Source organism: Copadichromis virginalis, linkage group LG2, assembly GCF_057382275.1.
Source record: "Copadichromis virginalis isolate Kocher_CV1m ecotype Utaka linkage group LG2, C_Virginalis_male_GT1.1, whole genome shotgun sequence".
Taxonomy (NCBI): Eukaryota; Metazoa; Chordata; class Actinopteri; order Cichliformes; family Cichlidae; genus Copadichromis; species Copadichromis virginalis.
This window is the reverse complement of record NC_140619.1, coordinates 4,329,395-4,344,957: the sequence shown is the minus strand read 5'-3', so window position 1 is coordinate 4,344,957 and position 15,563 is coordinate 4,329,395. Positions and strand designations below refer to the sequence as shown.

The 15,563-nt window shown below is 41.5% G+C and overlaps 1 protein-coding gene across 1 annotated transcript; it reads right to left on the bottom strand.

Moving 5' to 3' along the window:
- On the bottom strand, positions 1–15,549 carry klhl3 (kelch-like family member 3). The gene is made up of 15 exons (XM_085468729.1): positions 15,447–15,549; positions 13,641–13,775; positions 12,656–12,762; positions 12,447–12,568; positions 9,322–9,484; positions 9,005–9,114; positions 6,794–6,910; positions 5,832–5,981; positions 5,620–5,737; positions 4,298–4,495; positions 3,641–3,742; positions 3,409–3,537; positions 2,877–3,017; positions 2,294–2,437; positions 1–2,176 (listed from the first exon to the last, which is right to left on the bottom strand). The coding sequence occupies exons 1-15, from the start codon at positions 15,494–15,496 to the stop codon at positions 2,148–2,150; spliced, it is 1,815 nt and encodes a 604-aa protein (XP_085324855.1). The 5' UTR covers positions 15,497–15,549; the 3' UTR covers positions 1–2,147.
- Positions 15,550–15,563: the final 14 nt, after the last annotated feature.

Genomic DNA, 15,563 nt, shown 5'->3' with positions numbered 1-15,563 from the left:
TTTCAGTCACAACATCCACAGTTTATATTAAAAAATATAACATCTGCTGTAAGAACATCATTATAACCTGAAGCTTCGATAAAAATCGCCATAATCATGACCAAATGGGTTTAATTTGCCATCTACATGAAACTGCATATTGTTATCATAGCTTTGTTTTTTTAGAAAAAAAAAAAAAAATCCCAATGCTTCTGGTAGAGCAATGTGAACGTCCGCTAATAAACACTTAGATTTGCTCGAGACAGATGCAAGTGTGAGTAGGTTTTATTTTTTAGGTGAAGAAAAGATCTAAGAAAGCAAAAATACTTGGTGATGCGTTCAAGTGCTGATGGGAGGCTCTGAAATCACCTCTTATTGCTGCCAAGTGCATGTCTCTAAAGTTTCACCCATTTTAGTTAAGTGTCTAAAACTCGGCGTGCGATCTGTGCTTTAAGTAGTGCCCTGAAAAATAAGAAGAAATTTACACACATTTCACCTAATCAGCGTTGAGGATCTATAACATAGGAAGTGGTGAATGCTTTCAAACACAGCAGAGGACATGAAGGAATAAAGAGCCTCTAACCTCACTGAGTGACATGGACTCCTAAATGCACCACGTGGCTCGAGCCACTTGCGATACTACACAGTGTAGAGGTTAAAGTGTTAAAGGCTGTCCTGATGCTGAACTCTAGCTCTTCAGATCACTACCCCAAACTGGAATAGTCACAGTGATCCATTCATATATCTCGAGCAAATTCAAGTCACTCCAAGTCTGAAATTTTAAGAACTATGTAGTATTTATAGTTCTCTGTGAGACTGCTTTGAAAGGTTAACCATTATGTCATGATTTTAGGGAAATCAAAAACAGAAATTACAAAAGTCGACGTTACATAAAACTTTTTTTTTTTTTTTTATAAAACTCTCTTCAGATCAAAAGCCATGGCACCAGTCAGTCATCTACATCGAAAAGACACCCACCATCATCCAGACGGGGGCACAAAGTGACATTATGATGCTAAGACTTGGATGCGGATGAATGCTGTGTGATAAAAGTCAACCTAATAATAATAATAATAATAATAATAATAATAATAATAATAAATAAAATGTTAAATCTGCATGTTTTACACATTACAGCTGAATTACTACAGTGCATTTTTGACACGATCGATTCTTAATTTACTTAAGCGGTAAAAACATCTCCAGCATTTTTTTGATTACGATTCAAACTGGCATACAGTTGTTGTTGTTGTTGTTTTACAATTATTGGCCTTTAAGAAGTGAATGTAAAAGCTCCTGTGAGTGCGATCAGAAACAGCTGAGCGATCAAGTTCGTTGGTCAGTCAGAGAGAGGTCGGTTGGTGTGTCCGCTCCGCCGCTCTGCGTCAGTCAGTGCAAGTGATCAGTGCTTCAGTAGTGTGTCGACAACAGCAAAGTCCCATCAACCGGCCTAGGTCAGAGCCCCTAAAAATATTAAATATCACTCTTAATTTGCATATTTTATACATTCTTTACACTAACTGTGCAGCTCTCCGGGTCCAGGATTCTTGGAGGCGAACCAGCTCAACTCCTCAGAATAAAGTTGAGCAGAGTTGCTGGGTGAGTCCTATAATTTAAAAAAGGAAGAAGAAGAAAGGTCTCAACTGCTCACCCAGATTACAATAATCTTGTGAATGATGTTCCTGCAGCAGCCAATCACAGGCCAGTATTGGAGCGTCGAGATTATCGCCTCAACGATGTTGTGAGCAGTCTGAAACCTTCGTGCAGTCCATCGAGTCAAGTTGTTTCTTTTTTCCTTCCTCAGCTGATGTTTCAAAGCTTTAATTCTCCAGGAAATTCTCCAAAAAAGAAAACCGTACGTCTCCATTTGGTCCACTAGGATCACTTCCTTCCTTTGAGTCTTATTACAGCTGCTGGTTGTGTGCTTAGCATTTGAAAAAGCCCACTCTCCTGTGGCTGCTGCTTCTTATCCAGTGCAACACTGCCCTCAAACAGGATCTGACACAGCTTGAATTGAAATGACAAGAAAAACAAAACAGATGTACCCCCCTAAAAAAAAAATAATAATAATAATCATCACGTTAGCTGAAGACTGAGGGCGTCTCGTGTTTGTTCCGCTTTCCCGATTGCTTGCTGAGCTTCAGTTCGCTGATGCGGAGCAGATGCCGTCATAACAGCTTGTCAATCACTGCGACTCCTGAAACAACGAGACGACCAATCAGAGAAAGCAGATTTGCAAACAGGTAATACGTGTTCAGCCCGTCACGTTCATTTCTCCCGGTACTGTAGAAATACTGCCTGCAAGGAGACCTACCAGCATAACTTCGTCCATTGCTCATGTTGGTGGGAATGAGGCTCCACTTGTCTGTGGCTGGGTTGTAAAACTCTACAGAGGACAGATTGCAGGACCCGTCATCTCCACCGATCACATACAGCAGCCCGTTAATGGCACAAACACCTGGGGGGGAGCAATGTAACATGTTTATTTTAAAGATCAGCACAGGAAATTTGTCCCATTTATCATTAAATGACCCAATTTACAAAATAATCAGCGTACACCACGTTTACGTATGTTTTATTAGCAATACAGGAGAATAAAGGTTTTTAGTCATCTCTTACAGATCGAATATCTTTAAAGCACAGGCCAGTAGAGTACATGAACATCTTAAAGCCAATCTGAACATCATGCAAGAAAATATTGTAAATATTTGTACATGTAAATCTAACAAATGGCTCTCTTACCCATAAACGGCAGCTGAATAGTTATTTATTAGTAACAATTTAAATAACTCAAGGACCAAAAAGAAAGGCAGTCATCAGCTTTTCAGAGGGAGAAATAAAGCTTTAGCCAGAGCGTACGATGAATAGATCGATAGATGCTGTGACCGCAGTCTGACCTGCGTTTCGTCGACACATGTTCATGTCGCAGACCAGCCTCCAGGTGTTGGTCTGTGGGTCGTACACCTCCACACTCTTTCTCACCAGAGGACCGTCATGGCCTCCTGCTGCATACAGCTGACCACCCAACACACCCACACCTGGACAGAAATGTTTTTTAAATAAATATCAGGAGACTGTGACGGTGAAATCCTCCAAAACCCCAAATATAGTGCAAATTCACCACAAATGAAGAGCTTTAAAAAAACAAGTTCTGATTTTGTTCAGATTATTTTTACAAAGCAGTTAGCGTCCACCAGGGGGTGCTGTTTCTACCAGTTAAATGGTTAGAAAAAGGCCAATTCACCATCATAGAGCGGGATGATTAGATGCTTCTAATACTGATATTACACAACACATTATGATCAGAGCATGTGAGCATTCGCTTGGATCCCACTGATGGAAATTTCTATTTTTCCTGAATACTAAGGGTTGAGCTGTGATGCTGCTCCCTGTGTGGATGTACAGTAGGCAGGATACAGTGTGTGGTACCTGCTCCACTTCGCCGTGTGCCCATCTCAGCTACATAGCACCACTGATTAGAGACTGGGTCATATTCTTCCACTGTACTGAGACACTGGCGTGATGCACCATCATAACCCCCTACTGCGTACAGTTTACCTACAGATAAACACAAACCGGTTAAAAACAGCATATACATATTTAAAGCTTGGATTTTCATTCTGATGGCATAAAAGGTAGCTGACACACAAGTCACTCTTACCATCAACCACCCCTACACCCACGCTGCTGCGTCTGGTGTTCATGGAGGCGACGTACGTCCACTCGTTGGTTTTATAGTTGTAAACCTCGACTGTTGACAAACCTGAGACACAGATGCAAAGAAAGAAGGGAGAGATGTAGAAATGGGAAAGACTGGAAGCGAAGGTCTGCGGTAAAGGGTTACCGAGTGCGTTATCACATCAGTCTGTGAGCCTTCTACACCCAGCTGGTAGATGTGTTGTGAGAAGAAAATAGATCTCCTGCCTCCTGTGTTTTAATGGGGTTTAATAGAGCATAAGAGCGCTGTGCCACTACAAGCAAATGTATCAAATGAGGAGAACAGTCAGATGATGATACCAAGGAAAAACAACTTTTTTTCTAAAGGGAAAATATTTTTCTTCACTTGCATAGAAATTTACCTTAATTTCCTTCAGTATAAACAGTTCATAATCAGTATTTTTATATTAATTGAAGGCAGTGCAATGAGATCCCTGTGAGCAGCAACTGGATGTGTGATAGTTCTCAAACTGCAATAATGTGACAAATGTATCTATTCCGACTGAAATTTACTAAACTTAAAAATGTGTTTATTTGAGTTACCAACAGGCACATTATGCATAAACCCACTGCTATTAATAGCTACATGCATTATGTGTACCTATGCTTCCATTAAAGCCTCCCACAGCATACAGTAAATCGCCCAGCACAGCGGCTCCCAGCGTGCTGCGTCTCTCCTGCATGCTCGACACCGCACTCCACTGGTCTCTTGTGCCGTCGTACACGTCCACCGTACGCTCCCGCAGCGAACTGTTGAAACCTCCAACCGCAAACACTCGGCCCGCCATGGAAACCACACCTGGGAAACAAGACAAAGAATTTGGGGATGAGATCATAGCTTGTTAAATTCCAAAAGTCATTGCTTCTATGAGGAAACCACAAGAATGTTTAGAAACCAACATGTCAGAAATGCACAAAGTCTGTCTTGAATCCTTGTATCTTTAACAGTCTTTGTTACACCCTTGCTGAACCTCCTTCATAGGACTCTACTAGACCACAGCTGGTCTGCTGCATTGTTCTACTGATTGTTTCTCCTTTTTTCAGTGCTTTTGGAGTAGGGCTGTGCGATATGACCAAAATCTCATATCCTGATATAACCCCGCTTTATTGTGAAAGGTTTATGTGGAACATAAACAAGCAGACACGCGAAGGTGTTACTGTCATTGTTGCTAACCACAACGCATAAAAACAGGCGCTTGTAGTGTGGTTATATTAAATATAAGAGAAAGAGAGAACTTTAAGAAATTAATACAGCCACTACAGTGAGCATCAAAATGATGAAAAATATCGCCGTGAACAGTTTAGTTTATTTTGCGACATCACGAAACAAACGATAGCGTAAAATGAAACGACAGATGTTTTTATATCGTCATATCGAACAGCCCTATTTTGGAGTGCAGGAACCAAAACCATAATAAGTTTACAGAACTTTTTGGGGCTGTTTTATCTGCTACTACAGAGTCAGTAGTTTTGGTCCATACATATATGTAGGCTTGAGTAATCTGGATAAAGCAAAACTAGTACAGGTATACATGTATATAGATTAGTCATTGAACATAAATGCAGCACAAGCCACCAGCATTGCAAAAATATACATGTAAACCTTAAAAAGTGGATAAATAAGGAAATATTAATGCACCGTAAATTGATCCTATATAATATACATTTTAACCTGGTATATAAGACCATATATTCCTGTCAACATAGTACAGGGCATCCAACACACTGCAAACAAATGTAGAAATAAGAGGTGAGAAATAAGGTTTGGGCGGTACACAATTCCCTGGGAACAGTGCAGACAGTCCCCAAAACTGATTGAAATGCAGCCATTATTTCTATTTTTCCATCAGAAGTGCATTTGCAGCAGTGTTATCCAACCCGCTGTTTTCAGATGTCACTAGACACACCAAGTAATGAACTAACCTGCCCGGCAGCGTCTAGAGGGCAGATCGGCCACTTGGTACCAACGATCTTCCTGGAAGTCGTAACACTCCACGCTGCGGATGGCTTTGGGAGCCTGACCACCCACTACAATCATCACCTGCACGTCCACACAGACCCACAGTAAGAAAATACAAGCGCACACGTGTATTTTATGTTAAAAACCTTCAGCTTTGGCACATTTCTGCGTGTACCTTTGGGATGCTGATCGGAGTTCGTGGTCGCGTCCTATCAGTCTTTATGAGGTGACGCTGGTCAGCAGGCAACAGGTGATACTTCATTGCTTCTATGAGGAAATCTTTACAAGTGTTGTTGTTCTTTATCAAAGCTTCTTCCTCTACAATCTGAAACAAGGATCAGATTTCATTCAAGATGAAGACACAGTAGATTTCTGTTGAGTACTCAGCCTTTCAGTCTCTGGAGGCATTTCTAAATGTAATAACTCCTTTCATCAAGTCCCTCTGTTGTTGCAATACCTGTTTAAAATGTGGCAACAGTGGCAGAGACATGAACACTACAGGTGGGAGGCGAGAGAAAAAAAAAAAAAAAAAATTACGTGGGAAACCGGTTTCTTGTGTGTGACTTGAGCAAAAAAAAAAAAATCAGTGCTGCTGAAAGATTTGCATGTAGGCACACTAATTGTAGCAGCTGGCCCACAAACACGATGACTAATGTACTGCACAAAGACGAACAAACAGTGATTTATTTCAGCATCAACTCTTCTTAACATACTGTGATGAAAACCATTTGTAGCTGTGGGAGTGACTTTGTTATCCAACCTAAAGGCCAGAAACTAGTCTAACATCTTAGTAGAGCAGCGATTCCCAACTGGGACGAGCTGAATTTATTGTATATCACATTAACAGTGGGGCTCTCAAATGTAAAGCGGATTGAGAAACTAAACAAGCAAATCATTAACAATCAAATCAAGGACAACATAATGAAGGAAATGCTTGATACACTGGTGTGATGGTCAAAGTTGTGGGTTGGCCAGAGGAGATTTTTAGCTCACATAATGAGCGATAGCAGTCTTAGGTTTGAAAAAGCTCTTTTGAATATTCAATTATATCTGATGGCACGGCTGACTGAAAGCCATGATTAACCCCCGTCCCCTGTTGGTCAAAGACCGATAATGTTTAAACAGAATTCGTTTTACCTGTACCAGGTAATCTCTGGAAAGCAGTGGAAGTCTCACATGCTCCATTAGTTTGGGCATGTATTCCAGACGAGCTGGTTTATCATGTTTGATCCACGATATCATTGCCTCGAACACCTAAGAACAAGGAAAAATATGAAGGATATGGAGAAACTGCTCCGAGGTAGAAGCGACCACAGCAGTTTATTACATAGACTCTCAGTTACTTTGTTTGGCCCCACTTTGTATTTACAGGTGCTTATCTACATCAGTACTCCACATTTTCAGGGGTGTGTGAAAGTTTGAAAACTTTTGGGATCAAAAATTTTAAAACTGGGAACAAAACCTGTTGACACAAGCCCAATTTTATCCCATCCCCTTGAAGTTAAGAGGGCGTGACAGATTTTTCTTGGAAGCTGCTGGATGTTAGAAATGTGCAGGCTGAGACTGAAACAGTGAGACTACCAGTGTATAAATACACGACACCTCATAATCCCAACGACTTTCCTGTTTTGTAGATGCCGTGAAGTTTCAAGACTGATCGCTCCAGGGAGCAATCGACAGAACAGAGGCTGCAGACACTAGTTTCATGCCACACCACATTCATATTCATTGTGCCACTTCAGTCCCATTTATCTCTTGATTGCCTGTAGGGCAGCTCCACAAGAGCAAAGGGGGGGCTGCGTGCCCCTCACATTGTGCACAAAGGACTCCAGCGATGGTAGCATAAAAAGACTCACCCAACTCAAGGGATGCACCAGTTTTTCTCTAAACATAACAAACAACCTAGCAAAAAAAACTGTTTTAAATCGCATCTTTACACAATTCATTACTAGAAAGCCTGTCAGAAATGCAAACACAATTTGTTCCCATTTCTTTAGCTGAATCTTTGAAAGAAAAAAAAACACCAAAGATAACAGTTTGACGTGCATAGAAATCGTGTTTTTCCACCAGTAGGGCAAATACCAAAGTGCTATTAGGTGGAAACCTAACTTATTGTGGCAGTATGCACTTCCAAGATTAGAGGAAACTAGTCAAATAGCAGAAATGGGCAACTGGGAGCTAAAAACTACCAGCAAATAAATCACTATCTGAAAGTTACGTCCTTAACAAATGAGACAAAATCCAGCAAAAACCCAACTGGCCCTTTTGTTGAGCCAGTTGTTTGTTAAAGCCTCGTCAGAAATGGTGTGAGGGGAAGGGTGGCTGTTAAGAAGCCATTCTCATGGAAGAGAAGTGGACTGAAAACCAGTGGCAGCGGTTTTGATGAAGTGATGAATCCAAATTTAAATTTGGACTGGATTAACCAGAGCCCAAACCTCAACATTACTGAAGCAGTGCGGGATCATCTTGACACAACAGAACAAAAGGCAGCCACCAACATCCAAAGCCTGGAGAACTACTCCTGAAGACAACTCAGACAAGCTTTCTAGTAATTTCTTTAAGAGTCCGGCTGTTTAAGAATAAAGGTGATCATAGCAAATACAGACTGTCAAGCTCCTTTGTGTTTATACCAGTTCTGTTTTTGCCTTATATGCTGTATTTTTATATAGGATTGCACATTTCAATCCATCACTGCACCCATTTTCAATTTTCCTTGCAAAATATAAAGAAATAACGGCTGATGCAAGACTTTTGCACAATGTAAAGCAATAAAAACTGCAATTTGGGTTATTCTCCTCTCAACTAAGAGGTTAATAGAGGGGGAACCCTGTTTCAATGATGCATGAACACTCACATGATGGAAGAACAAAGTCAAATTGAGACAATACACAAAAATGACCTCAAGAAGTTAATCCACTCACAAAACAGCTGCAGCAGGTAAATCAGAGCTAAATGACTGTGTCTGCTGATGCAGTTTGTTTGGCGCTTCATGGTTAGCGTGACAGCATCCAACTCCCCGCGTTTATGTTTGAATCAACCTTTGCTGTCAGTGCTCTGACAGCAGCATGTCACACAGCTGCTACATCAAACTCTTGCTGTTTGACAGGTTAACTGCAGACAGATGCGCCATCCCCAGGAATATACGTCTGCTGTCAGATTCAGCCCATCATACACAGCAAGTGTGGGATGACTCTTTTTTACTGTCCCTTTTTCTGAAGTCTGCTTTACTTCAGAGATTTTGTGATCACTGAAGTGAAAATCTGTTATGGATTTCATTTTCACTCAAGCATCTTAAAAAAAAAAAAAAAAAAAAGAATAAAAATCTCTATCTTTATGGTGACGCCTGACCTTTTCCTCTGTTGACACGGTGAGTTTGTCGCTGGAGATGAGGCTGCACACCTGCTGCAGAGAAAGGCTCAGAAACTCCTCGCCCTGCACCACATCAGTAAAATGCTGCTCTGAGAGACACAAACATCCACAGCACACATTAAACACTGTCCCAGCAAGCGAAGCTTAAATGAAAACATGTTCGTTGTCTTTGCTGTCCAAGACACCTAATGTATTCCCTAGACTCGTGTCAGATTTTAAACACCTCATAAATCAGCCAACTCACAAAGTGACAGATTATGTGGCGCGAATAGAGAAAGAAAAAACAAAAATCTTACCAGCGTAAGCATGAGCCTGGTTGAGAAGCTGTGTGCATGTATGCAGGTCAGCAAAGGCTCTGATGCCCAAGCAGTTGGTGGGATGAAGCTGAGATTGCAGGAATTCGCAACAAACCTGACGCACATCCATCAGCTGGAGGAGGCTGGCTGCAGGCAGCAGTACCTAATATTTGTTTTTTTTAAAAAGTCACAAAAAGTTGAGTTAGCAGTTTACCTCCACAGCCATTCCCTGTGTACACAACTCAAGACTTCATCAGCACAGCAGGTCTGTTATTCAGTGAGCTAATCAAACAAACTCAAACGCATCATTCAGGTTAGGAAGCAAACTGATACCCGGTAAGTTTATCAGTAGGATTAACTTTAAGGATCGGACAGAACTGAAGAAGCTTCTCGGATGAGAGGTGAATCGTCTTCAAGCAACTTAAAAAAAGTCCAGGCGCTTTTCTTTGCAAGCTCCTTAAAGTAGAGAAACTCACATTTGGTTTTGATCTCTACTTTGAATGAGGAGCTACTAAACCACTTCCTGCAAGACTTTCAACTTGGTGCAAGAGCCTCTAAAACGAAAGGTCACAAACATGTCAGCTATGCTTGCCACTTAGAGTTTATAAACACAAACATCATGGATTTAACAATTTTCTGCAATTCTTCATCCCTCTATTTTCTTTACCAGCAATGAAAAATAAATAAATCCAGCCCGGGACCATAATCAGCCAATAGCCATTGTCCTTGGTCCTGACCAGAGTCGACCTCATATATGATCACAAGCCAGTCCGATTCACGCATGCACAACACATACACGCTGACAGCCACGCGCCAACATGAAAGCTTCTCACTGGGCGTGAATACACAACACCGCATGGCGACGACCCCAAAAACACTTGAAACAACAAACCTAATCAGACACTTAAAATCACCTTCATCTCGCTGAACACTGACATTAACTGAGGCTAACAAAGGCTAAAGCTATCCAGAGCTCAGAGCCAGGACTAAGACGGCAGCCTCGGTACGAGCAAAGGCTCAAAGCAGAGACAAGTGAAAAAGAAAAAGAGCTTGATGTCTGCTGAAGTTAGGAACACTGGAAACATTATTCAAGTACCTGAAATTGATTTTGTTATATAAACCTGTTGAACCTGCTTCTGTTTGGTAGGTAAAAGTGGGTGTGCAGCAACTCATTTTCAGTTACGTGTACCTCTTTCCACTAAAGAAGATCCTGCAACTTACTGCAATTAGGGAGAAAAGCTTAGCCTTCACTGTAAATCTGCCTTTTTTTTTGTTGTGTTAAAAACAAAGCAAGTCCTTATCCTTTACAGCAGAGCGCTTTCACCCCTCCTTGGCACGCCAAACCGAGTCCCTGTTTATCGCAGCTCAAATAAAGGCAACTAGAAAAGAGCTTTTTATCAACACGATATAAATAAAGTCCTAAATAAAGAGTTATCTGAAAAATCTGGCTCCAGTCCGCCTTCTGCAGCTTTTGTTTGTATTGTGATTTTATTGTTAGAACACTAGATATTATGCTAAACTCATCACTGTGACATAAAGATAGACGAAAAAGAAAAAAGATTAATAAGACCAAAGAAGAGTTTGCACACATTCAACTGGCAACACTTACTGCTCGATCAGTACTGACCTTGGCCACTTGAAACTATTTTCTAGACCAGCCCTCATTTTTTTGGCTACGGCTATGTTTTTAAAACGGGTGCCGCTTTTTGTCCATTTCAACATTTGTGACAAGCATCTAGGGAACTGCCGAGAAACTGATGCTAACAAAGCTACTCATTAGTTTAAGTAGGTCAGTGTCTGCCTGCCTCAACACCTCGCTGTTTCTTCAGACACACACACTCATCCACTGAATGAGTATTGTCACTGTGTCCTCTGTTTCCTGTACACAGCTGCCCCGAAGCCTTGCATCTTCTAAAACACAGCATCAGGCCCAGTGAAACTCTGTTTACAGCAGCTGTGACACACCAAAACACACACGGCTGCAAGCAAAACAAAAACACTTTTAGTACAGAGAAACGCTGACTTTCAAGAAAAGAAAAAGAGTCTAAATCCAACTTTTGACAGATTTTTTTTTTTGTACACACACACACACACACACACACACACACACACACACACACACACACACACACACACACACACACACACACACAATCAGCGAGGCACGCTGCTAACAGTTGGAGGATTTCCTGCCTTGTCCATGCACACTTCCTGCACTAATAATCAGAGGAAGTATCTTGCCTGCAGCTGGATCAAGCTGAGCTGTGAGAGAAGTAATGCAGCTACCACAGGTTAATGCCACCGAGCTAACCAAAGCCTCAGCGCTGTGCTTTCACAGCAGAAAACCCCACAGAAAGCTCTGTGTTTGTCCTCTGTAGTAAACATCTGCTCCTCAAACACGGCCAATCGGACCATCCTGATAAAAGGGAAAGACTTAAAATGACGACAATCCCTTTCAGGTATTATGCAGCTGTGTCTGAAACACATTTATGATTAGAAACAAAAACAATAATATCATTAAAATGCCTTTGTGAGCAACACTTATTAAAATTAATTTAGGTCTTAAAACAGGTAAATAGAGGCACTTTCCCCAAGAAGGACAGTTCAAAATATGTGTTTAGTTTATAGTTTAGCAACAGTGTTTAAAAAAATTAAAGCTTTTATTCACCCCAAACAGGATTAATATGCAGTTATTCTTTCTTGTACTTAAACTGGTGAACAAAAACAAAGGTCAGGATAAAGAAAAGGGCAGCAAGTTACAAATTTCCTTCTTAAAACAAAGGATGTTTTGTAAGAGCCAGACTTATGCTGCGATCGTTTTGCTTGGAGCAGCAGCAGCACCACTTTGATATAATTATCTAACTTGTTAAACAAGTGTGAAAAAAGAAAGTGTGACAACATGATGTTTTAATATGCAGCTCCCCAGGCAGCTCCATGTTTACTTCTCCACTGTTAACCATTAAACAGAGGAGACGACCAGCTTACAGGGCTAGGCGTTATTAGCAAAGGTGATTATGTTATTGCTGCTAATATACAAGAGTCGTTTTAAAGCACAAGCAGTCTTCAAATGAACACACAAGCCACCATAAGAGAGCAGAAACGGGAAGGAAATCTAGGATTCTCACCTGGACGTTGTCCTCTGTGACCTCGATCTCTGCTGTGTAAATATAGTCGACCAGTTTTCTCAGAGTCTGACCGTCCACCTCTCTGATCTCCACCTGGTGAGCTTTACTCTCACTCATATCACCTGCGCACACACAGACACACACAGCTAAGCATACACACAACTGTGTGCAGCATCATACACAATGCACCAACAATAGTGTGCATGTACCTGTGAACATGGCACAGAAGTAAGGGCTACAGGACGCCAAGACCACCCTGTGAGCTGGCACTTCAACGCTCCCGGCTACCAGCTGGACGTCACACAGCATCTTTTTACTGGAGGAAGGACAAACAGACGGCGTTATGTACGAGAACCTTCAACTGACGATGTCCATAACTAGACATCTGATTTTATCGCTTGCAATTTTCAGATTCGTCATTATTTTTGTGCAGAAACACTCAATTTCCTAATGTTACACACCTACAAACACGACGTTTATTAGAAAGTAAATCTAAACAGACATGTGGCAGTAACACTATGAGATTAAGGCATTGAAACAAAGAGAATTTAACTCACTTTTCGATAAAGACTAAAAGAATTACTGACATTAGAACATAAATATGTCACAGACATACGATAAACACAAAATAGAGCAACAGATAAGCATTAATGCTTCTGGTCATTCCAGTTGCTTTGTCAATTGAGAGTTCTGGAAGGATTATTTGAGTTGCGTCAAAAATATAAGACAGAATTATTAAAATGTTTTTTGTACAAATGTGAAGTTAAATCTGCACTCAAGAGCCGAGCCAGGGAAGAGGGGCACCTTTGAAGTAAAAAAACTCTGGTATTCATCACCAGTTGATGAAATATCACAGTAAAATACATGAACCTGGGCCAGTTGTGTTGAGGTTCACATTTCACAATTAACAAGCCCACAGTCGTTTTTGTCATGCATGTGCAGAATAAAACATCCCCACCCAACAGAAGAGGTTTGCCAGTAGCTGTTCGACAGTGATTTGCAGTTGAAGTCGCTTCTTTAAAAACGCAGCAGTTCAGTTCAGGCAGAAGTCATGTACTGCTGCACTGACATTTTCAGACAAGCCAGGTGAACAAGCGAAGACTTGCATGTCCTTTCTGGCTTACAAAACTCGATACGGCCTCTTCGTTCTCAAGTTAAAACGAAACGGTAGAAACCACAATTTGAGCTACGCACCTCCTCAGGTCGTTCATCAACTGAAACGCTTTCCTCATGTGCGTCTGGTTGAAGGTGTGCATCCCTCCATTCACCGTGTCCTCTTCTGAATCGGTGGCACATGGTGGACGCGGTGAGGCCAGTGTGGCAACCAGACTGGTAAGACATAAGAGGCGGTGTCTGGATCAGCGGATAGCGATGATGACAAAAGGCAACCACAAACCATAACAAAGCCTCCACCATCTTTTACAGATGACTGTAGACACTCACTGTTGTACATCTCCCCTCACCTCCTCTGTACATATGGATGATCTGAACCAAAAATAATTTTATACGGCTTCTTCACTCCATAAAACTTGTTGCTACAGTCCAGTTCTTATGTAATTTGGCATAGCTCAGCCTTGTCTCCTCATTTCCCTTCCTTAGGAACAGATTTTGAACAGCCACATATCCAATGAGACCATTTCTGATAAGGCTTCAGCAAACAGTGGACAGATCAACTGAAGGTTCATATGCATCTCTCAGATCCTGTGTCACGTCTTTGTGTAGATACAACACTGGCTCATCCTTGAGTTAGGTGCCTTTTTATCCTTGAATGGTTAACTGGTTAGTGTTAAGTAGAAAGTTTGGATTTCTCAAGACAATCAAAACAACAACAACAGAGTCTGGCTTCTTGGAAGCAAACTACAAAAAAATGAGTATGTGTATACTCAAAGCTGATCCATTAGACTGATGGATGTCATCTTCGCGTTAATCCAAAGGTACCAAATAACCATTCAAGCATGTCTATTTAACTGAGGATACCTGCTCTATTCAAGATGATTGGAGGACGGGTGTTCTTTGACCCTATCCTTTATTAAGGATTAAAGCTGGATACATTTTACGGTCAGTGCATCCTTTAAAAGGGTAAAAACAGCCACAATATATAGGGTTTCATTTCTTTTAACGAGCTAAGCAATTAGTGCCTATTTGCTGTGGAAGATTAACAAACATCTGCCACACAGATGGCATGTGCATATTACTGGTAACTTCTTTTACACAGGGACTGCACAGAAAAAGAAGCCCTCACACATGCTTACAAGGAAATGGGGGGAGAAAGAGCATGCAGACCCGAAGCTTCAGCCCAAACCTTAGGATATTAATTTACAAGCAAATGTGACCTGCAGCGAGCTGAAAGCACATCTGATAGTGTCGGACAGAAAAACCGCTGTTTATTTAAACAGTGCTTGGCCGTCTCCACCGTGCATGTACTGTACGATGTGCTATCTTAACTCTCAAAACAAGCCGTCTCTTCACCCACAGATAATCAAGCATTTCGAAGAATTTATGATGCTTCACTGAAAAGTCCCAGTAGCTGCCCGGTAATTCGTTTTTGTTTAACAGCTTACGGTAAGCTTGTCTTCATGCGTCCAAAAAAAAACCAAATCAACAGGAAGCTGTTCAATTCATTTTAAGTTTGTTGTGGGTTAAGTTAGCTAGCTCCTAGCATTGCTAACCAACATATAACCTTATGACAGCCATGGATATCAACTGAAATCGTATTCTAAGCTACTTTAAAAATAATTACAAACCAACCCACTTTCAGTCAACTATCTACAGTCTGGTTTGGTTGGCTGCCATCAGCTGAGCAGCCAGTGATGCTAGCTGACTAACGGGCGCTAACTACACAGCTAGCCCCGAGTTCGCGTGCTGTGAGCGAGCTCTCGAGCTGTCCGTGTTGGGTTTCTGGCCACTACATCGCGTAGGTTCAAATGTCATCCAGCAGATGCAGAAGCAGCCTGAATCCCATCTTTAGAAAACATAATCCCCACCGATGAGCCAACTCACCCCAACGACACACCGTCCATCCTCCCGGAGTCAGAGAACACAGCGGGCATGAGCGCCGAGCGGCCGGCTGCACGCAGATCGTCTATTAGAAAGATGAGTAACTCCGCAAGACTGGCA

Coding starts and splice junctions, on each gene's coding strand:
- klhl3 (XM_085468729.1), bottom strand. CDS start 15,496: ATGCCCGCTGTGTTCTCTGACTCCGGGAGGATGGACGGTGTGTCGTTG. Junction 13,776..15,446: donor ATGGACGGTGTGTCGTTGGG/GTGAGTTGGCTC, acceptor ATGTCTTACCAG/TCTGGTTGCCACACTGGCCT. Junction 2,177..2,293: donor CAATGGACGAAGTTATGCTG/GTAGGTCTCCTT, acceptor TCGTTGTTTCAG/GAGTCGCAGTGATTGACAAG.